Raw genomic sequence first — 24929 nt, 5'->3', positions numbered from 1 at the left:
AATTGAGAGGAACATATTTGACCCCTAATTTTTTAAATTAATTACTCACAGTGAACCTTCAGCTGCTAAAATGTCAAGTGATTATGAATAATAACATAGGTCATTATTCTTTAAAGGTATTTTTTGCATGCTATTGATAATAAAAACAAATGAGCATTGCAGGGAATGCTCTTTAAATTAATGTGAAGATGACATCAATCTTTGAAGAATATGAAATGCTTTGGATAAAGCACTCTGGTGAATGAGTTTCAGGAATTGCTCAGCAGAATGGATTTAACACATATGGGTGCAATTATGTGTCATGCCTCATATGGTCACACTGTAAGTGAATCTGAATGTTTCCAGTTCAAGGTTACTTGCACAACTAACCTGAAGAAGCATCCAATGTAACCAGTGCTTAGTCTGTCCAGTTGCAACAATCAGTGGAGGGAACAAAAATGGCAGTTTGGTCAGAACAAAAGGTACTGATCATAATACATCTGAACTTTGTCATAATAAGCAGCATGTTAAGTAAGAAAGATGAGCTTCTCATATCACTACAGGATGCTGAGAAATGTACAGTTATTTCTACTGGTTTGTTAAGCATAATAGATCATGTAGAATTCAAACAAACTAAACAGATGCACCTAAATGGATACAAGTTAGTACCATTTTACTGTAGGCATAATACGAGTAATGTAGGAGTAGTTGTATACACAAAAACTGGAATAATGTTCCAAGGTGTAGACTTCAATGAATAAAGTATTAAATCTCTCTTTTAGTGCTTTATAGAATTGGGAACATAAAAGACAGCAGTTCTGACAGTCTGTGTTCCACCTACAGGAATTTTTTTAAAAATTTCATTAAGCAATTAGATGGCATACTAATAAGACTTACTAAAAAAAAACAACAAGGAAGTGACTGTATACAGAGATTTTGATATAGATTTCATCTCAGATAATTCTGATCAAGGGCACCTAGAATCACTGACGTCCAGCTTTGGTTTGACTTCCAAAGCAACATTCCCAAACAGTGCAACAGTGATTGATGATTTATTTCTAAATTCTACTGCCTTTCAAGAAATAGATATAATCCCTATAATAAATGGTTTGTCCCACAGCAATCATCTAAAGGTACCAATATGGCATCACCATCAATTAGATTTAGATACGAAGAGAAATTGACACTTTCACGATGATTAATATCAAAGACATTTACTGGACCAATAACAGGAAGAAGTTTAACAAAGACACACATTAGATGATAATTTAATTATTTCTAAATCTATTCACACAATATTATGAATTCAGTTCTCCTCTACAAGTCAGAAACAATTACAGTGGGAACTGAGACAATAGGTGGCAAACAAGCATGATCAAAGTGGCTTGTGCCAGGAAGAGATACCTCTATTAAATTCAGAGAACTAGATCTAATCAAGACTCAAGGGTGTACTACAAGTAGTACTGCATAATTATTCACCTTGTCATCAAAATCGCAAAAGCTATCCACTATGCTCAAAAAATTCAAGAATACAAGAAAAAAATCAAAGGCAGTTTACTGCACTATTAGCTGCTGAGCCACCGCCTCTCTGCACAGACTTCACAACATGTGGCCAGACAGGCAAACCAGCTGCCTGTGAGAATCTGCTGGCAGGTCTAGAATACTGTTGACATGGCATAGCGGAAGGGCTCAACCCACTGCAGTGGCAAGTTGAATTATCTCGTGCCTTAGCCTGATGATGAGCACCTTGGTCAACTATTTGACCTAAAACAGCATCCAGCCATAACAAAAGTAGGCTAAGCAACTATAAATACTTGGCGTCCATAATCTAGTGGTATCTTGTCGCCGACTGCTGCAAACAACAAGACGTACTCCATGCCAATTGATGGTGAGTATGAGGGTGTATCAGCTTCATCATCACATCTTATCACCTCATTCACTAGCTACCAATCAGCAGGCCATTGGTAGACCTGGTGCTACTGGACTCGAATAGTGCCATACAGCTGGGCCCACTGCCAAGGTGACACTGTCCAGTCTCTGGATGTCTCCAAGGGGTCTGGGGTTCAGAGCATCATATCAGTCATCACATACTTGATCAGTTACCACAGCAGCTGGCTGTCAACACACATACTGGCAGACTGCTGACACCTCAGGTCAGCCACACATTTGCAAGGTCATACACTAATGCTGCACTCAGCTGAGCTGATGCTCCTGCCCAGTGACGATATACTACTGCAGCTAAGTATGTTGCCTTGGACTTCACTGAGGCAGCCATGGCTGCCTGGGGAGTCAACGAATGCAACTGAGGCACTGCCAAGAGACTGTATGAGCTACTCAATGAATAAAGAACATTTTTGCTAGTGAAGCATTTCTGATTCAGCTGCTTGAGGGACTGGCAGTCAGCATTCAATGTCTTGCAAGCCATCCTGAGTCGACCATCCCAGCAAGTAATAGTGACCGCTCTTCCAACAATATTACATAAGCATGACAAGAAAAAATTCAATAAGGCAAATGGTACTCAGCTTCCTGACAAGAGTAGCAGCAACACATATGATGTTAAATTCAAATCATTGGTCACTAAGTTCCATGAATGCTTCCTAACTATATGCAACAACAAAGGGACACAAAAAATGGACCATCAAAAGCAGATTCATTGGACTTACTTTGATAGGCATTGCATACTCCATAACTAGATATCAGTTCTGCCAAATCAACTGCCAGAGAGATCACAAAAACCATTAGGGTAGTAATTCCCTGTTTATGACAGTATTTCAACCAAAGTTCTAAAATATTGTGGAGACCTGGTAGTGACTTCTCTGAGATCCCTTTGTAGCCAGCTGATGCATTCATCTATCCATTCATTCACTCACTCACTCAATCATTCACTCGTGTTCTGTATATACGATCAAGAAAGAGAAACATTCATCAAATAGCAGAAGCACTGAGTTGTCGGCAAGCACACAAAAAGAATGAAACTGCTAGCTATTGGAAGAAATTCTTAAATAGCTTAAGAACATTCTCTCTCTCTCTCTCTCTCTCTCTCTCTCTCTCTCTCTCTCTCTCTCCCCACATCCCTGACAGTTCTCTTTCTCATAAAACTTTGTGATATGATTTGCCTCCAATACCATGTCAAGTCAGTCTCCACATTCTGAAGTTAGCAGCAATGGCTTGATTGCACTACCAATCTGCAGCTGCCTCCTAGGCACACCTTCATCCTCCTGCTCCACCAGTGCTGTGGACGGGACCAACTTAAGGGCGCCACAAGTCGCACCTGCTTTATTTAGTTCACAGTCTAATTGCTGTATCTCAACGCTCAACCTCTGATACTACTGTGTACATACAGACTTGGCCTACCTCATGGATTTGTACTGTTTACTGATATGAATTGTCATTGAAAACTGAGTTAAGTCAAACAAAGTTTATCTTGCATTACTTGAGATCTCAATCTTTTGCTCTCTGTCACAGTAACCACCAACTCACTGGCATCCACTATGGGACAACCAAACATCTGGTGTCAATGGAAATCTACATTTAGTTGCTGCTTGGTCCTACTTCTTCCCGAAATGGAACATAAGTGACATTGTTTTGTTGGTTGTCTCACTTCCCAACAAGAACATTGGTTTTGCTGTTTTTGGTTTCCACATTTCAACAAGCATATTTGCTGCATGTGTATTTCTTGTGGAATTATGGAATTTGCTGTGCTTGCCTGCCACATTGATATTGTGTACCAATATTATTGTGTGTATTTCAGAATATTTGTCCCATACCTGGTGGCGAATATGTAGTGACTTTAATCAGCACTTTCTTCCAGTATAGCTTAGTGGTTGTGCTCTATTTTTGTACTGTTTGTGCATGTGTGTGCGGGAGGAGGAGGGGGGGGGGGTGCACACGTGTGTTATACTTGCCAATGACCCACAAGAACTGTCATTAACTCAGATTATTCAGTTGCAGGCCAAAGCAACAGCTTATGGAATCCATGAACAGATTGCTAGCAATGAAAGCAAACACTGTGGCATCGCTCCAGTAGCCACAGCACAACAGCCAGCAGCATCTGTTTCCACATCACCATTCCAGGCATTTGATTCTTAACAAGAATAATAGTTTTGAGTACCATGCACAGCTCGACTTGCACTTGCAGTTGCCTCACACTGAAGGTAGGGAAGGCAGCCATATTTTATTGCAACAGTCAGTGTTTTAGTGTACCAGTTAGCCTGCAAACTTTTTCTCACCAGCCGCTCTTAAAGTATGACTTAGATGAACTAACTGCTGCACTCGACAAGTACTATGATGAGCAGAATAAGGTGGCAGTTGCATGTTACAAATTCTTTTGCTTGTATAGGCAATCCAAACACATAATCAGTAGGTGGCTACTTACATGGCATCACGACCTCAAGTGCATGTGTGGATGTTACTACAGTGATGCCATTGTTACACTAGGGACACTGTTAATCAAAATGTGTCAGATCATTACAGACGCGAACAGATTCTTAAGTATCCTGATCAAAGCTTGCAACAGGTTTTGGAAATGGTGGAGCACCAGGACTTGTGACAGTGTGGCGATGGACTTTGATTCTGCTCCTATTTGTGCTCTTCACAGTAATGGTAAACAGGTTGCGCCCTTCGCTCACAAGCCAAAGCAGTAATGTAAACAACAACAGTGTGCTTGGCAGTAGGCTAACATGGTTAAAGCCTGTGTTCAGTGTTTCAAGGCACATAAGCAACAGTCATGATGCTAAGTGCTACCACTGTGGCGAGTATAGACAGATTCCGTCTGTCAGCATACATGCAAATCCAACAATCACTCAGCATGTTCTCCACTGTATCAGTCAACTGATGTTAACGTAATATTTCCAATGCCAAGTAGTAGTTCTAGTATTGTTCAATGGGAGCCAAATGCAGAGGCAAAGAATTTGAAATTTCTTCCATCCAGTGTCATGCTAATAAATTATTTGTCACTTTGCAGCCTGCAAGACACAGAATACATATGCAACTGGACACTCGCGTGTCAATGACTCATTTGAATAGAAGCAAATATGAACTGTTAGACAAGCACAAGCTATGTAAGTCAAAGATGACATTTTCTGCTAACGATGGACGTGACCTTCCTGTGCTATCTATTTGCAGCTTACCTGCCACATTTCATTACAAAAACACAGTTTTGTGTTCATGTGACAGTGAAAATATTTCTGGCATTGAGTCTCCGCTAGCTGCCCGGGTCAACTTACACGCACGTGCCACATTGGGTCCATCTGATTGGCATCTGTCATCATGCCTGTATAAGTGAGAAACCACAGCAGTCCTGGCAGTCAGTGAACTCCTGACGACAATGGTGGAGATGGCCATTGGAAGCTCAAGGATTTTATTCTAATTGACGTGGCTTGAAAACCAAGAATGTTTTATTCTTCTGATCTGTTTGGTTTGCACATTCAAGACAATATTCTCTCTGTGAACTCTTCTGTGCATATGGACAGGCCATGAAAGACAATGTGCAACCACGTATTGCTAAGCACGGCCCGCAGCTTGAGGTATCAGAGATTAAGTGGCACAGGAATGTTTGGCTTGGCACGACATTGCTGTGACTTCCCCTGTAACAGCCAGTGGGCAGGCAGCAGAGGAAGTATTTCATTTAATGATAGCATGCAACAAAACTCGTGCTTGCCGCACCCACTTATGGGATCTGATCATATGCCATTATTTTTGCTTCGGCACAACTTATCGGTTCAGCACTGTGTCATTCTCTAACATACAAACAGTGATTAGTCCCGTGTGGTTGTGCCACAGTTGCTTTAGAAGGAAGTTCTCTGCTTTCTCCATCAAGGGCACTGGGGCATTGTACATACTCAGCTGCTTGCACATACTCAGATGCTTGTCAGAAAACACTGCACGTGGGTCAGCATGTATGCTCAAATAGAACAACTAACATCACAAAATCTGGCATGTACAGAACACCAGTTCGCTCCACTACAAAAAAATTTCGATTGGCTCAAGTAAAGTGTCCCTTGGCAATGATTGCACATCATTTTTTTGTGATTATCTACTGGAATTCCTGTTGGCTTCTTGTTGTGGATGAATTTACAAGTTTCCGTATGTGGTGTCCATGCAAGTTTTAGTGCTCTCTATCTTGTTCTACTGTTCCCTGCCATGCAACTGCAAATTGCTTGCAGAGCTCTTGCATGGAACCAGCATATGGCACTGTTCCAGCTGCCGCTCCTCCACATAGGTTGGGCCTTCCTCCACAACACTCTAAGTTTAATGTGCATGATTCGGTATTTCTAACAGGTTTTGACCGACACAGGTCCAAGGAATATGACCTTGTCACCTGTCTTGGGGCACTCACTATATGTTGTACAGGATTCCACAAAGCTGCAAAAGTGCTCTCAAAATCAAGTTTGTTTTTGTGGGTTGCATGGTCCTGCCACAGGTTTTTCATTTGCAGAGTCAGTGTACATAAGGACTCCGCAGCCTCAGCTGCCTTCATCTACCTCAGGTCCAGTGCTGGACAATGTGCCCAGGATGCTGATGCAGCACTGTCACCAACATTGCCGTGCCAGCAGCTTCAACCATGGTGGATGAGTCCGTTCGCCCTGCCACCTTCCAGTACATCCTTGTGTGTGAGTGGACACCCTTATGGCTGGTTTTTCAGTCAGTGTTCCCAGCCATTCATAAAATGAATGCCGAGATGCTTGTAAGGGTTTATCATCAACTGAAGTTCTGATTCCTGCCTCCTCAGTCGCATCTGCACCTACAACAGACAACGGCAAAGAGGTTTGGGGAGAGGAATGTACTGTTTGACATTGATACCACATCAAGACAGTCTAAGTTCTGAAGCTAGCAGCAACCATGTCACTGCACTGTGAACCTGTGACTGCCTCTGAGATATGCCCTCATCATCCCACATAGCCAGCACTGTAGTTGGAGCTGACTTACAGACGCTGCATGTAACATCTGCTCAGTCTAGCTTGCGGTCAAATTGTTGTGGCTCAAAACTCAGCTTCTGCTCCTACTGTACATGTGCACTTTTCCTAGCTCACGGATGTGTACTGTTTACTGATATAGACTAATCACTGAAAACTAAGTTAAGTAAGACAAAGTTTAGCACAAATTACTTGTGAGTATCAATCTTTTGCTCTTTGTCAAAGTAACCAAGTCCATGGCTTTAACAAGAGGAAAGTTCTGGCAGGATATAAATATGTACTGTAGGTGTAAAGGAGATAATGCCCTGAATAGGAGAAGTGTTGAGTCACCAACAGGCACAAAGAAAGAATGAAAACCTTAGAAATCCTTGAACGAGCTAGAGCGTGTGGATGCCTCCCACTCCTCACACACACACACACACACACACACACACACACACACACAAACACACACACTCATGGTAGTAGTAGTAGTAGTAGTAGTGTGTGTGTGTGTGTGTGTGTGTGTGTGTGTGTGTGTGTGTGTGGGTTATTGGTTTATTGGGGGGGGGGGGGGGGGGGGGGAGAGAGAGAGAGAGAGAGAGAGAGAGAGAGAGAGAGAGAGAGAGAGAGAGAGAGAGAGAAGAGCGCACACATTCTAGCTCATTAGAGGATTTCTTCCAAAAGCTAGCAATATTTTCATTCTTTTTTGTGTGCCTGTTGATGACTAAATATGACTCCTATTTGGTGAGTGACTTGAAGTATTAGCATTCTGCCAGACCTTTCTGAACCACTGCATGATCAATAGCTCATGCCACATCTCCTAGAACATGATCTTTGGCATGACGGGGATGTGGTGCGTTTTCCTGTGCGTGCCCAGAGTCCGTTTCCGGGAAGTTGGTGTGATTCTGTAAGTAAACCAGGATTAGTTTTGGATTACGTCCCTGGGAAATTTTATTTTGGGTTTTGGTCTGAGGTGAAGTTTCACTTGGCCACAATTCTAGGAGGGTAGGTCTCTGTAATACTAATGTAATTGGTGCAGAGTTCGACACTGTGTGTTTACCTCCTCATCACGCTGAGGCTCTCCTTCAGACATTACATGGTTTTTCAGAAGTGTTGGCACATAAATTTGTGTGACTAATCATATGGAATATCGGATTTTAATTTCTGACCATCTTCCAGTCAGGAAGATTTATTAACTAGGTTCTGGTCTAACAGGAAGTTACTATCTTAAGCTAGTTGTTGTGGTACAAGCTCTTCCATAATCGTCCACATTAGTCTCACTGCTGGTGAAGTACAAGCCCCACAATGTACACTACTCTGGTCACTAGGTACTGACTGACTCTGAGCTAGAGGCTAAGCTAACTGCAACTGCGACTCCCCCTGGACTGCGACTGATGACTCGACTCATCGACTCTTTAGATGACTGACAAGGACTCACTGGGCCCTCCAGTCTGCGGCGGCGATCTAAATACTGTCAGTCAAGATGACATTGGCAGCATGTTGCTTGTGAGACTTTATTTGGCCTCTCTCCTGATAAGCATGTTGCTTGCGCCTACTATTAATCTTCTAGCAATCTCTTTGCCAAACTGTGTGCTGATGTCAGCTTATACCAGCACAGTTGGTGCAGACAAACAGCTCGCCCTTCTTTTGCAACAGGTTTAATGGAGTGGATAGCTCAGCAAACTAAAATATATCTCATAATGAGCAAAGGTAACTTCAGAAAGTTTGACAGTTAGCCCCACTTGCCTCAGATGCCCCAAAACCAGTTGCAAATGCTCCAAATGTTTGGGAAGATGGCACTGTGAAAAACATCATCCTAGTAGTTATACGCACACTTGAACTTCAGGTCTCCGAGCATGCAACTGAATAATCCAAAAAGAACTGCCACCCCTGTAAAAAGACTGAAAGGCATCCAGTTGAATTCATGTAAGTACCAGTCAGTGCAAAAAGCCTGTGTAAAGACCGAAAACAGAAAAATAGTGGGCCCTGGAAAACCATGAAAAACACCTGTGTAAATCACGAAAAGGGGCAGACTCCCAGATTACTTTATGATTAAGGACACGATAGTCAACAATGGGTCTGAAACTGAGCTTGTATTTAACATAGGTGAGGTTCATCACCCAACTGTCCGCATTTTCTTTCCACCTACATTTTCTGTCCTATGTGACGGTTAAGTAGTCACTGTTTCCACCACATGGCACGATTTGAAGCTGAATCTCAATTGGCTGCTGAACTTCTTTACAATCAGGTGTAAGTGGGGGTGGTTGCCCTGGGCAGTTACCTTATAATCTTAGAGTGACTTATTACAATTGTTTTATCTACGCTGCCAGAGTGTAATCTGATGACATAAGTTTTTACTGGTTTACTTAAAAGTTACTTCTCTGTTCATCAGGCTATCATTGTATGTTTGTGCCTTGGAGCACGTACCCTCTGGTTGCTTAGAAAAGGAGGAATGTTGTGAGCATCATATTGGGCCTGCCCTAAATAATTTCACGGTTGTTTGTCTGGACCACATTGTCAATATGTGGTGGTTTCACACCAAGCAGCTTTAATTATTTTTCTTTCCTTTCAATGACTTCTTTTATGTAAACCTGAATTATTTGTTGTATGTTAGTCAAATACATTCTAAAGATGTTTATTGCCTTCCTGTTTAGAAGACTGGTTTCCTATCATGTTATGCTTGTTATAAAACACTGTTGTTTGGGCATTCTTGAGTTCTGTACTTAATTGTTTATTCTTTTAAAAGAGAATAAGAACCTCGGAAGAGATTGTTTTATTGATTTTAAGTAACTGTTCTTATTTTTTTTTAATCTAGTTGGATAGTTTGGTCTTAATTTGTGAAGCTCCTGTTGGCCTAATTGGTAAAATTACTTTTCCTGAGGAGTGTTAATAAAAATCTTGATACAAATGATATTCAATCCTTATTTTGCCTGGTCCTTTCACTTCCAGGCAAACTTACACCAGTAATGGATACCACTTGTTGTACTATATGTACAAGAAAGAGAACCTTCAGAGATGTGGAATTAGTCAAGATATACATCAACAAGATACAAGGAAATCATAGAAACTTAATATGTATACATTAGTTAACAATAAAGTATCACTATGCTGCTTAATGCTATTCATACTTATGCCATCTACATTTCATTGAGTTAATTAGTAAGAAACCTGCTACTTTGGAAAAATTACCGCCTTCTCAGTTTTACTATATAGCTGTTTCTCTGCTAGACAAATATTGTATTTTCCAAAGACTTTTTTTTACATCTGTGAATACTGAGTTCTACTTATAGTACACCCTTTTTTTAAGAAGGCATCTCACAACAAAATACTGAAACTCTTTTCTCAGAATAGATGATAAATGACTTTTTTCGCATTCAAAGATGAACTTGCTTATTTATATTTATATAAAAGCGAGCAGCCTTGTCTTTGAATATATAAGTGTCATTTATCAATTATATGAAGGCTGTAAGACACCTTGAATACAAAACTTTTCTTGGTATAACCTTTGAGCAACAACTCAATTTGCCTTTGTTAAGGGCATCTCAACTGAAAATGCAGAAATCAAAAAGTAAACTGTGTTTACAGTGTAATATTGAAAAAAGTTTCAGTTCCATGTATTCGTGAAAACATCTTTGAAATTATGAAACAGTGTACAAATAAATGTGCATAATGCACAAATGTAAAAATACAGTATCCCAGACAGAGTTCTGTACATTGGGCGCGACTGCTTCACTTGTCTACAACACAATTTTGTAAATGTTCCTTATTAGCCACAACTTCTAATTACTATAAGAGTATTCTGCTTTCTGCTTTCTGCTCCTCAATGGGGAAGGGGTGGGGATTGGGGAGAAGGAAGTAAGGATTGGGAGAAGGGGGCAGGGGGAGAGGTGTTGCTGTTCACAAGCAGTTATGTGGCATGGAAATGGAATGTAATCTGCTTAATTCTACTGTTCTTATTCAACTGTTTTTGATTTTGCCAGTATATGATCAAATGGTAACATTCTGTGTAAGTCACACAACTGCTTTTTCTGAAGTAGTAAATAAAAACAATAGCAAAGTAGTGTAAGAAGAAGAGCAGTGGCTTTAATCAAAAGTGTAACTTTTTTCCTAATAAACACATAAGTATATAAAGTGATCTAGGAGTACTTCCCATAATGAACAGTGTGAATACATTAGCACTAGTCTTTTGCCAAAGTAGCCTGTAATGGCTGTTTCTGTTTAATTTGGTATCCATGAAGGCTCTCTTTTATGATGACATTTACAGGACATGATGCATGATGAATGTCATCATTATCATCATCATCATCATCATCATCATTTAGTTATCTGCCTTGTGGTATGTTTAGACTTCATGGCCCTCCATGCTTCTCTGTTCATTCTTTGTTACCGTCCTTGTGATCTACTGATGTCATCCAGCATCTGGTATCTTCTTCTGTCCTTCCCTCTCTTCCCAGGAATAGAACCTTTCATTGCCTCAACCTGAAAAGTAACCTACTCACAAAAAATATTAAATATTAACTGACCCATGCCATCAAATATAATCTTTTCTGTGGAAAACAAAGATAATTATAGATCAATTCTATCATTCCTGTCTTCTGCTTTCTGCTCCTCAATGGGGAAGGGGTGGGGATTGGGGAGAAGGAAGTAAGGATTGGGAGAAGGGGGCAGGGGGAGAGGTGTTACTGTTCACAAGCAGTTATGTGGCATGGAAATGGAATGTAATCTGTTGAAATAGTTCATGGGTGTGATCTGTTGCACTATGGCTCATCTCCGTCATCAAAATTGAGCTGGTCACACCGATCCTTGTAATCTACAACACTGTGGAGTGCAACAGGTGACTCTGGTGGTAGTAATTTTACATGAATCAAATTCTAATGGTAAACTGCTGATACAGTGAAATGTTGAATGCTCAAAGCCTGCATTACTTCAAAATATGGATAAATCAGACTGCCCTAATGATGTGGACTTGATCAAACACACTGTCCTGCCTACCTCCTGTGTGACTACGGTGTACACAGCCTGTACAAGGTCTAATGGCATCAAGGTTATATGTTAAACTCAACGATTCCATTTGTCAAGGTAATGATAGTGCTCTCTAGTCACCATAGTAGCTCTCTCTCATTCTATTGCTCAATGCTGTATACAATCACAATTATACAACCAAAATGGCTCTAGAGCCACTATAACAATAAGCTGTATTGAAGGGAATTGGAATAGTGCTTGCCAAACTTCAATAGTGGCTCTTTCTCAGTCAAATGGAAAAGGAAGAATCACTGTGAAATAAAAATAATGGCAACACACAGTTAACAGCAAACACATCCAACTGATAGTAAGTGTTCAATACATATACAGAGCAATTACCATTTGAGTATGACTCTTGATGCATCAATCTGACATATGTTGAGTATGGTTGCACATCAATGACATACGTCTTTCTTACATGCAGAAAATACACCGGCAGTTTCTTCGTACTTTGAAGTACTGAGCCATTTATCTTACTGAAAAAAGTTAAGGCTACTATGTTTTTCTTAAATGCCCACTCAGCTCTGTATTGCACAGTATCATTTCTGTGTAGTATCTTCAACTCTCTATGTATGTTTTAGTGTAAACTATGAATAGAATTACAAATTTTTACTGCTAAAGACTATTTGATAAAAATAAGCTAATATGGGAGGAATTTCTTGGTTTTAAGAGTGATATATAAAAAGCAGTGTATCATGTTTTCTGCAAATTCAACATGAATGATGAATGTGCTGGGCACAGTTTGGCAACTGTCAGTGATTTCAGATTCACGATGTTTTTAACACTGTCTCATAAGATTTTATTAATTGGGAAGTCATCAAAATATGTCTTGCAACACTTTCTTACAGCGAGTTTTCTTGCTTTCCACTTTATGAGGCACCCATTGCAGTGCATTACTGATACACCAATAATTGACCACATCTATGCATTTGTTGCCATCCTGCCACTCATTTTTTTTAAAAAGTTAGAAAAATATTTATGACTGTCCTATTGGAGATATTGCTCTAACATGAGAACAAAAGGTTTCTCTAAAACAGTAGTATCATGTATCAGCAGAAGATTACAATGTAATCATATTCCAATAATTATAGATGTGAAGCCTATTGGAATAACAAATGTTTCTAACAAAACTTTCATTACAAACAATGCTAAACTGAATTAGTTATTGATTGCAACTGATTTCAATTTAAACACTCCTGAGACATTAGTAAGACAAAGATCCATAAGTCATGCATCTGTAGAAATTAATGTTGTATGAGTAGTACTAACATTAGCTATGACATTTCATGGCAACTACAGCTCTCGTTGTAAAATAGGAGCATAAAAACCATTTTACATGCTGATGAGCTTACAACTGTTGTTTCATAAGATTCAATAGAGATTCCTCTTATTAATCAACTTATAAATGGTTTAACAATAACTGCCTTTCATTAAGGGCAGCGTACTTGCTCACAAAGGTGGTTTGTCAATGGGAAAGCAGTGGCATTTGCAACAAAAAAATGGTTCAAATGGCTCTGAGCACTATGGGACTTAACAGCTATGGTCATCAGTCCCCTAGAACTCAGAACTACTTAAACATAACTAACCTAAGGACATCACACAACACCCAGTCATCACGAGGCAGAGAAAATCCCCTGACCCCGCCGGGAATCGAACCCGGGAACCTGGGCGTGGGAAGCGAGAACGCTACCGCACAACCACGAGCTGCGGACCATTTGCAACACAAATAGTTGTAACATCCACCGTAAACATCAGTTTGGGAGCCTTTTGTCTCTACCTATTCCCTCATCTAAAGAAACTTCTACAAGGGAAATGTTCTGAGTTATGGTATCCACTGAGGGGTATTTTACAGATCCAGGTACACACATCAAGGATAGACCTATTCTACTGGGAAAATGTTGGACACTTTGGCCCCACAATACACACACCAAAAAAAAGTTTTGTATCATCCCAGTTCCCAGAACTCCTGAAGATAGACGTTGACTGTGGATATTGTATTGCAGACACAGTCCCTTTGACTGTTCAGAGATGTCACTAAACCTGCCCAAAGATCTAAACAACCATGCATGAGCAGCACCTATTAGACAGAGGGGGTCTGACGGCCGACCAGTTCCAGTCATTCTACCAGTAAGGAGGTACATGGCTCATTTTTTTCTGTAGTTCTATTATGCCTAGATAGTCAGTACTAGGGTTTGATCACATCCACATTGTTACTTTCTGCCAGGAAGGGCTCTCAACAAAGTGTAATGTCTCTTGCAGCGGTCTCTCCACGATGTAATGTCTCTTGCAGCGGTCTCTCCGCGATATTTTCAGAAATTTTATAAATTATATAACTCGGTACATATCTCGAAATATCTCTTCTTATCTTACCGATTCCTAAACTTTAATATACGATGATTATCAATGCAAAGTAATTTCACGCCCTATTATTCCTTGGAGCGTGCATTTACTCCATGGAATAGCTTCTCTGCTACCTATGTTTACTCTTATGAGAAGAATGATTCAGATCTTGCTGATTAGCTGTGAAAGAACGAAGATGTATATGTATGTATTGTTGAGTTAGTCGCCATCTTGATGAGATTCTGTATGAGAAGGAATTTAATAGATGAACTAAACTAAAGTAAGTGTGTTCGCGTATTATTTAACTGATTATTATTGACAGTGTTTGCTTACTACACTGTGTTGCATGGGATCAGTGGGAAACGTCTGATTTACACTGGACGAACCTGCCGTTTTGTACACTCAAGATATCCAGTTTATTACTTTCAATAAATGGGCTAACACGGTCTTACCAGCAGATCTCCGGTCTTCCCCATGTGATCACCGAAAGTTAATAATTATTACAAATGTTTTTAGGAAATCGACTGACAATTTTCGTCGCACCGAGACTTCGAAATTGCTTCACTGCCTTATGGAATTTAAGTTAAGTTCAATTTAATCAGGATAGAACAGTACTGAACTGTGTGAATGTGAGCCTGCTTTGTGAATGAAAATTCCCTTAATATACGCATGTTTTTACTATCCTGATCAGTGAAGCTAAATCAGGCCGGTGTGAGAGAGGTTTTTAAATTTCAGATCCCACAAAAAAAGTGTCTCAGAGTGAACCAAAGCGATGTTGTTCGGCATTGAAGGAGGTACAGAGAGACAGGAACTGTCGATGACATGCCTCACTCAGGTGCCCAAGGGCTACTACTGCAGTGTATGACTTAACTATGGATTATGGCTTGGAGGAACCCTGACAGCAATGCAACCATGTTGAATAATAATTTTCGTGCTGTCACAGGACTTCGTGTTATGACTCAAGCTGTGTGCAATAAGCTGCATGATGCGCAACTTCACTTCAAACATGCATGGCAAGGTCCATCTTTGCAACCACAACACCATGCAGTGCAGTACAGATGGGCTCAACAACATGCTGAATGGACCAGTCAGGATTGGCATCATGTTCTCTTCACCGATGAGTGTCGTATATGCCTTCAACCAGATAATTGTCGGACACATGTTTGGAGGCAACCCTGTCAGGCTGAAAGCCTTAGACACACTGTCCAGCGAGTGCAGCAAGGTGGAGGTTCCCTGCTGTTTTGGGGTGGCGTTATGTGGGGCCGACATATGCTGGTGGTGGTAGTGGAAGGTGCTGTAAAGGCTGTATGATACATGAATGCCATCCTCGGACCAATAGTGCAACCATATCACCAGCATATTGGTGAGGCATTCGTCTTCATGGATGACAATTCTCGCCCCTATCGTGCGTATCTTGTGAGTGACTTCCTTCAGGATAACGACGTTGCTCGACTAGAGTGGCCAGCATGTTCTCCAGACATGAACCCTATCGAATTTGCCTGGGATAGATTGAAAAGGGTTGTTTATGGGCAATGTGACCCACCAACCACTCTGAGGGATCTACGCCGAATCACCGTTGAGGAGTGGGACAATCTGGACCAACAATGCCTTGATGAACTTGGGGATAGTATGCCACAACGAATACAGGCATGCACCAATGCAAGAGGATGCGCTACTGGGTATTAGAGGTACCGGTGTGTACAGCAATCTGGACCACCACCTCTGAAGGTCTCGCTGTATGGTGGTACAATATGCAATGTTTGGTTTTCGTGAGCAATAAAAAGGGCAGAAATGATGTTCATGTTGATCTCTATTCCAATTTTCTGTACAGGTTCCAGGACTCTCAGAACAGAGCTGATGCAAAACTTGTTTTGATGTGTGTATAAATACAATAGATTTTGGAGCTTTAAATGCCATATTTAGTCTTATAGGACAAAATACTAAGATTGTGTTCAGTGTTTTACACTGACAATTTGACACATGCATAGGTATGAATTCCTCAATGCTGGGATTTGGAAAGAAATAATATTAACATATACATAATGTGCTGGGGACACCTTTTGCATTCAAAATTGCCTGGATGTTTTTGTACGTTGATGTAGTTTATAGAATTCACTGCAAATGAAACTGCCCCAAGTATTTGAGAAATCCTGAAGGAGAATAACAAGCCCTTAGTTGTTTTTCCAATAAAGACCAAAATGGCTTGATAATATTCTAAGTTGGTGATCTAGGGTGCATTATTTCATTATATTGCTCAACAAACTTATCTCTGAGATTTCAGTCTGTGTGGATGAGGTTAATCTTATGGCAGCACCTCATCTCAGGATGAACAGTCACCTGAAGGCATTTCATTAGTTGATCAGTTATTTCTCGTTTCAACATGACACAGAAACCACAGAATGACCGACCATCCAGATCATTACAGAGCCTCCACTACACTTCACACTTGTAAAACACTGCCCCTGACATTTTACATGCATGGGCAGGTGATGCAGTACAGAGCTGTATAAAAGCATGTTTCCTTTTGTTTGGTCACCCATGTTTTGTGCTCTTTGCGTCTGTGAAGACTCTTCTTGATATACAAGAGGTTACGCTAGGTATTCTGTGATGAGCAGCCTTTTTAAGCTGTCCTCACCTAACAGTTTTCACTGGTGCTTCCTTTCTAGAAATATAGTAAGCTTTGCAGTCATTTTCTTTGTAGTGATCTTCTTATAAGTGGTCACAGTGATGTTTAACACTTTTCTGCCTCTACCAATAATTTTGGTCCCTAGCCCACACCTCCAATTGTGATTTTAGCAGATAAAATTTTCCCACGGTCTGTATGCTGTTGTGGCACTTAATACAATAGCTATACATTACTGCAGTGGATTTGTGGCTGTTGCAATGGATGCACTATAAGACAAGCAGCTTTTGTGGTTCTGAGATACCATTCTTTAAACCTAGGAATGCAATTTGGCAATAAACGTTAACATGATCATTTGACAATAAATGTTAATATGATTCAAATCACAGGGAAGTTTGGAAAAAAATGACTTTATGAAGTAGAAATATTCACAAATGTTACTGTTTCACTTTCCTGCTCAATACATTTATGCTCAATTGTGTCTACTACCCGCACATTTCAATCGTTCATGTATTTAGCCAGATTTTCATACCGAGACACAACTAAACATAACTGCTAGCTCAACTTGTTCACATATTAGAAAAATACACATTTCAGTTACACATGAAGTGTAATGTACAAGATTGTATTAACACAATGGATGTCTACTATGACACAGTTCTGCACACTACTGTACCAGATACTTGTAGACTAAACACACACTCATCCATGTACACATAATTTACTTCATACAGTATCGCAAGCTATAAAGCACTCCCTTTATTCCTACATACCTGAAGGCATACCGTTCTCTGTAAAGTCCATGCACTGTGCTAAATATCAGTTGGTAGTATGCAATTGTGCCATCTTGACATCCAAGGGCCTATAACATAACAATATGTTCAAATATCATTGGTCTCCCAAGAAAATCTACAATGTGTCAAAATAAACACATAACATACCACATAATTGGAATCTGGGCGGGCTGCACAGCACCATACCCATGAAGACTGTTCTTCTCCAACCGTTCCAAGACGTATTCCATCTTTTGTCATCAATGTACACATTTTATTTGATCCACCAAGGAGAAGATATTCACCATTATTGAAATAACTAACACAAAGGGGATCAAAGCCAATATTGCGCTCTTTGCCCACCTGTTTGAGAACAATGAATAATGATTTCACAAAAGGAGAGAAGAAAAGTAAAGGAATGTCAAACTTTACCCTGCACTTACCAGTTTGCCACCCATAGTGTAAAACGATAAACCTTGACCCCAGTCTGCAATGCATAACACGTCAAAATTGTCTTCCCTATAAAGAGACAAGAACAAAGTAATTCATAGGCCATTGCACTTTGATCACTAATAAGATTTTATTATAATAATGAAATCCCTGGATGCAGAAGTACGTACAATAAGGGAAAGGCATTTACTCACCTATTGTAGACTGATGTGTGGAGCACAGAGACATGCACACAGAAAAGAGCATTCATGCTGGCTTTTGAACTCTTGCTCTTTTTCTAGCAAAAGTCCACACATCCACACACAAACAAGCACAAAGGCACCCAAACACACATTCCCATGACCACAGCGAGAGTATGCATTTGTGTGTGTGTGTCTGTGTGTGTGTGTGTGTCTGTGTGTGTGTGTGTGTGTGTGTGTGTGTGAATGAATGTACTTCTGCTACAAAATCCTGTTTACTGTTGATGCATCTCTGTGCTCCATGCATTGGTCCACTGTAGGTGATTGGTTGCCTTTTCCTCAAGGTACCTAATAAGATTTTGCGTCTTCCAGCATCGCTAATTATTCAGAGATGCAATTTGGTGATATGGACAAAGTTAATTCAGGCAAACAGAAATTTCCTATTATGTTCTCATGCATTTATTGTTATTAATGTATGATAGTAATACAGGTAATTGCAACAGTTAATATTATCAATTCATATGAATACTAAAAAGGTCTCATACAATTAATTAAATATTTTGCTTGAATTTGTTATGGGAACAGTGTTTTGGAGGTGGAAAGAGGGGAAGGAGGGAGGGGGCGGAGAATGCAGAGGGGGAGGGAAGGACGGAAGGAGGGAGAGAGGAAGGCAGGCAGGGATGGAAAGAGAGAGAGAGAGAGAGAGAGAGAGAACTCAGTTGTGTTCTGCTATGATCACTGCTGTAGGAATAATAAATCCTTTCACAGCTGCTGTAATCTACTGATAAATAGTCTGAGTTTCAGCTTCAGCTTTTGATGTAAGACAGCACTATTCACAAATCAGGGACATACTTTCATCTATATGGAAGCATATGTAAATACCTACAGCATTTTTTTATACTTACTATTCAGTGTTTGGCCTATAATATAAGACTAGTGCTCAACTATCATTACAGCAGCATCAGCCGGTGGAGGGGGAAGGGGGGGGGGGAGAGGAGTAGAGGTACACTAAGAAATAAATTGTGTGTGCTAGGACTTCAATGTTAGACTTTGTGTTACTTCTTGTTTCAATATGTTTCATGAGCACGAGGAATAAATGGGCATTTGCAGAAAATGATGTAAATTTCCCAACAAGCATTAATGCTTCAGAAACCCATTAGCAAATCATAAAGCACATGGGGCTAACCACCAATGACAAACAAAAGCATTTATACTTAGAAATTAAATCACTGACTATTAATTCCTCAGCATCCGTAGTAGTAGAGCTATGCCTAACACAGCTGATATCAAGAAATTCACAGACAGAAAATTAATTTTGAAGTACTTCATGGAGCTGTGGATCATCAACAATATCTGTTCTTTCAGCTATGCCTTTATTGCACCACTCAGATACAGCACTGTGGAAAAAATTACTGTACTAAGTACATGCCAGCAAAAGAGATAAGTTGGGGTCTTCCCTCCTAATACACATAAAATATGTTCTGCTCATTAGTCATCTTCAGATTACAGTTAAGTCTCATTACACACTGACAGAATACAAAACCGCAACACCAACAAGGAGTTGTGTGACAAAAGAAGGCTTGTAGGTGTATTCCTACACCAGAAAGCTGATGTCTCTTCACAATTTGCATGTCCCACACGAGTGGTACCAGTAGTGCCACTATGAGGATGCAAATTAGTTTTGCTTTAAATAAACATTGTAACGGTCCTGAGTGTTAGTTAACTTTGAGAGTGGACGTGGTGAGTTGATGTTAGTCAAGAATGCCTTTAAGGTGATAAAGATGCCAGTATCAAGACCTCACCGAGTTTGAATAAGGTCATGTAATAGGACTACGAGAAGCTGGATGTTCTTTCTGCATTATTGCAGAAAGACTTGGCAGGAATGCAGTCACTGTACATGATTACTGGCACCATTGGTCGTAGGAATGTACAGTTCCTCGAAGATCAGGCTCAGGGCATCCATGTGGTGCTACCGAGAGGGAAAACTGTTGTGTTCAGTGTATGGCTCTGGTACATGGTACTGCATCTGCAGCAGCAATATGAACAGCAGTTGGCACCACAGTGATGTAACAAACTGTTACAAATCAGTACTACAAGGGCAGTTCCAAGCCAGACGTCCTGCCACCACCATTTGCGACTTCAGTGGTGTCAAGTGAGAGCTCATTGGAGGGCAGGGTGAAGGTTTGTTGTGGCTTCTGATGAACGCTGGGGTTCTACCTCAGGATTACTGATGGCCACGTATGGTTATGAGGAGGCAAGTTGAGGGACAGCAACCCAACTGTCTGTGTGCTAGACACATTGGATCTACGCCTGGAGTTATGGTCTGGGGTCCGATATGTATGACAGCAGGCACATTCTTGTCATTATGACTACAAATTTGTATGGCAATCTGTTGATTTGATTTGATGTGCTGCCATTCATGAACAGCATTCCAGGAAGTGTTTTCCAACAGGATAATACTCATTCACATACTGCTGTTTTAATCCAATATGCTCTACAGAGTGTCAACATATTGCCTTGGCCTCACTCAATCACCAGATCAGTATCCAATCAAACACACTTGGGACATCATCGGATGACAACACCAGTGTCATCAACAAACAGCATTACCTGTAGGTGTATTGATCAACTATGTGCAACAGGCATAGAACTCCATCTCACAAACTAACATCTCGCACCTGTACAACACAATGCATGAATGTTTGCATGCTTGCATTCAACATTATGGAGGGTACACCCCTTATTAATGTTCCAGCATTTCACATTTGCATTGGCTTATCTTCCTTCCCTACCCCTCCACCCCCAATACTTCAATACATCTCTCTCTTTCCGTGCTTGTGTGAGCAATTAGATCTCCCACTGTTATGACCTATACAATTAACGGTCTCTCTATTTCCTCTTCACAGTCCTCATCCTCTATAGCACAATATCCAGCTTGTGGGGCATATATTTGTAGAACTTCCATAACATTCCTTTTTACTTTCACTCTGACCTTCATCAACCAATCACATGTTCCCTTCATTTCACCATTCCCACTACAGTGCAGCATACATTCACTCTTCAGTTTTCTACTTCCTCTACCTTTCCACCTGATTTCTGACAATCCTAGAATATATACTGTTATAACTTCAAGTTGAACAAATATATTTCAAGGAAGACACAATACATGAAAGTCACAGATCAAGTAAACAGAGTAAGACGAGTGTACACTTTAACAGTCAAATCATAACTGAGTCCAAGTCTAGCGGCAGCTGGCTGGCTGGCCGCTTAGCTGGCGCTGCTGCTGCATGGCTGGTAGACAGCGCCACATGTAGAGGACGCGCGTAACTGTGCGGCGGCACTTTGAAAGATCGGCGAGTCACAACACTTTTCCCCCCTTTGAATTTTTTGCACAGGTCTTGATGGAGGTGGCCTGTAGTTGCTAACGTCCATACATGTTGTTTGACTGGCCATAAAGTCTCAAGGACGAGGCTTCCCGTACGGACGGAAGTGTCCCCGATGATAACGGGTCGAGATGATAGGAGACGTGGGAGTCGAATCTGCTGGGGCCCCGTGCACCAATCTGCCTGTTGCGGCAAGTCCGGTTGTTATAACAGGAGACATGTGCGATGTGTCCGCATCCGTAGGTGAAGGAGGCGAGTAGAGTTGCTCCGACAGATGATGGTGATCTGCTTCCTGCATGGGCACGTCTCCTGGTGGCGTCTGTCCTTGTGCTGGCACCGGTATGATGGTGAGAGGAATACGTTGTGAGTAATGAGAGATTCCAGTGTCCCGAGCGTCAGGTAGGGCCGAAGGTGGTGTAGCAGCATCCGGAACAGGCGTTGCCAGCACATGAGGCCGAAGCTGGTAAGAATGACGCACTGCAACACCCGTGTCCGTCTGGATTTCATACAGGCATTGGCCACCGTGTCGTAAGATGCGGCCAGGACTCCATTTTGGCTGCCTGCCACATCCCCATACCCATACAATGTCATCGGCGATGAACCGGCCAAGCGAAGGCACCCGCGGCCGTGCGGTGGAAGGCCGCAGAAGATGAAGTAGCGTGCGGGGTTGTCGGCCATGTAAGAGCTCAGTCGGGCTGTGGTCGCCCATGGGGGTGAAATGGTAAGAATCCAGAAATTGGAGAAGCACATCATCAGCAGAAGAAGTCAGGAGTTTCCTCATCTGAGCCTTAAATGTGAGGACCAGTAGTTCAGCCTCACCGTTTGACTGTGGATGGAACAGAGGGACCGTGACATGCATGACACTGTGATGGGCACAAAAATCCGCAAAATTGGAAGAGGCAATTGCGGACCATTATCAGTAACAAGAGTAGAGGGAAGGCCTTCCAAAGAGATAATGCGAGCTAGAGCATTGGTGGTTGCCGCAGTGGTAGGCGACGTGCAACGGACAATGAAAGGAAAGTTAGAGTAGGCGTCAATAACGAGAAGCCAATAAGTACCTAAAAAAGGTCCCGTGAAGTCAGCATGAATACGCTCCCAGGGCTTCTCAGGCAAAGGCCACGGTGACAAAGATGACTTCGGTGCGGCGACCTGTGACGCACAAGGGCCCCAGGCAGCGACCATGTGTGCGATTTCAGAGTCGATGCCAGGCCAGTACACATGACGGCGTGCCAGAGATTTTGTGCGAGAGACACCCCAGTGCCCACGGTGAAGGAGGCGCAAGACTGAAGCATGCAAAGACGCAGGTACCACAACACGCAGCGAAGCAGTTTCAGTGGAAAGGAGGATAACACCATCCCTATCCGTGAGGCGGTAACGCAAAGTGTAGTAGTTCCGCAACGGATCAGAAGTCTTAGCGGATGGAAGATCTGGCCAACCCTTCTAAACACAGAGTAAAACCTGGGAGAGGGTAGGGTCAGAACCCGAAGCAGACGCCAGCCAGTCCCCGGTGATGGGGAACCTGTCCATAACCCGCTGCTCGGCAACATCCAGGTGGAAACACAAAAGTTCGTCCCTATCGAATGCCAGATCAGGACCCATGGGAAGGCAAGACAGTGTATCAGCGTTCGCATGTTGAGCCGTCGGCCAGAAATGAATCTCATAATTGAAATGAGACAAGTAAAGAGCCCAACACTGGAGGCGGTGTGCAGCCTTGTCGGGAAGTGACGTCGATGGATGAAACAAGGAAACAAGTGGTTCGTGATCCGTAACAAGATGAAATTTGGATCCATAGAGAAAAACACCAAACTTATGAAGAGCATAAATAATGGCCAAAGCTTCTTTTTCAATTTGAGAATACTTTTGCTGGTCATCCGTAAGCGTTTTGGAGGCTTAAGCAATGGGTTGTTCAGAACCGTCAGAAAAAGGGTGCACAAGGACTGCACCGACCCCATATTGAGAGGCGTCCATGGCAAGAACAAGATGTTGGCCACGTCGATAAGTAGCCAGGCATGGGGCCTGTTTCAGCATAGTCTTCAATTTCTGGAAAGCCACATTGCATGATGCAGACCAGTGAAAAGGCATGTTTTTATGCAACAGGCAATGCAACGGCTGAGCCACCGAAGCAGCAGACGGTAAAAACTTGTGATAGTATGCTATTTTCCCCAAGAAGGCCTGCAGTTCCTTAACAGATGTAGGGCGAGGAAGGGCATTGATTACAGCGACAGTTTGCTGAAGCGGATGAATACCATCCAGAAAGAGTTGAAACCCAAAGTACGAGATAGATGCCTGAAAAAATGTTGATTTCTGAAGATTACACTTAAGACCGGCAGTCTGTAAGACATGAAAAAGTGTGCAGAGATTGATGTGTCGACAGAAGTGCCGACACAGTGTTATTTTGAGGGGGCCGATAGGCACGCTATCTAACGCAGACGGGCGTGAATTCTGGAACAAGATACGTTATGACTGCTGTCAAGAAAATACGTAGCTTTGGAATATACTTAACTTTATTTACTCCTGGTGATACATCTCTCTTGACTATACAAATGAGACTCGTAAGATACATGCACTGTAACAATTGGCGCCTTGCTAGGTCGTAGCCATGGACTTAGCAGAAGGCTATTCTAACTGTCTCTCGGCAAATGAGAGGAAGGCTTCGTCCGTATTGTCGCTAGCAATGCCGTCCGTACAACTGGGGCGAGTGCTCTATCGTATATCGAGACCTGCCTTGTGGTGGCGCTAGGTCTGCGATCACACAGTGGCGACACGCGGGTCCGACATGTACTAAATGGACCGCGGCCGATTTAAGCTACCACCTAGCAAGTGTGGTGTCTGGCTGTGACACCACAGAGATTTTGAAGATGTTCGTCAGTGGTGGAGCCAGTGACAACAATGTCGTCCTGGTAATTTATACACCAAGGGGCAGTGAGCAATAATTGTTCCAAGAATAGCTGAAAGAGAGCAGGGGCGCTGGCAACCCCGAATGGCAATCGTTGGTATTGATAGAGGCCGAAAGGCGTGTTAAGGGCCAGAAACTGCGGGAAGCAGCGTCGAGAGGAAGTTGATGATAAGCTTCTGACAGGTCAAGTTTAGAAAAATACTGGCCTCCAGCAAGTTTAATAAACAATTCTTCAGGTCGAGGCAAAGGGTAAGTGTCGATAAGGCATTGAGCATTTACAGTGGCTATGAAATTGCCACAGAGACGAATATCACCATTTGGCTTAGCAACGACAATGACAGGAGAGGACCACTCACTGGAAGTGACAGGAAGCAAGACCCCTGAAGCA

The 24929-nt window shown here is 41.8% G+C and overlaps 1 protein-coding gene across 2 annotated transcripts in view; it reads right to left on the bottom strand.

The window, feature by feature from the left end:
* The window catches only part of LOC126473890 (intraflagellar transport protein 122 homolog), a 228456-nt gene that overhangs the window by 167503 nt on the left and 36024 nt on the right, over positions 1-24929 (bottom strand). For both annotated transcript variants that reach the window (XM_050101240.1, XM_050101231.1), the window contains exons 6-8: positions 18077-18152; positions 17802-17996; positions 17634-17722 (exon numbers count right to left, since the gene is read on the bottom strand). In XM_050101240.1, coding sequence (XP_049957197.1) covers positions 17634-17722; positions 17802-17996; positions 18077-18152 — 360 coding nt within the window. The remainder of the gene's footprint in view (positions 1-17633; positions 17723-17801; positions 17997-18076; positions 18153-24929) is intronic.

Source organism: Schistocerca serialis, chromosome 1 (genome assembly GCF_023864345.2).
Source record: "Schistocerca serialis cubense isolate TAMUIC-IGC-003099 chromosome 1, iqSchSeri2.2, whole genome shotgun sequence".
NCBI classification, from domain to species: Eukaryota; Metazoa; Arthropoda; class Insecta; order Orthoptera; family Acrididae; genus Schistocerca; species Schistocerca serialis.
Note: the sequence above shows the minus strand (reverse complement) of the source record. Positions and strands in the feature narration are given on the sequence as shown.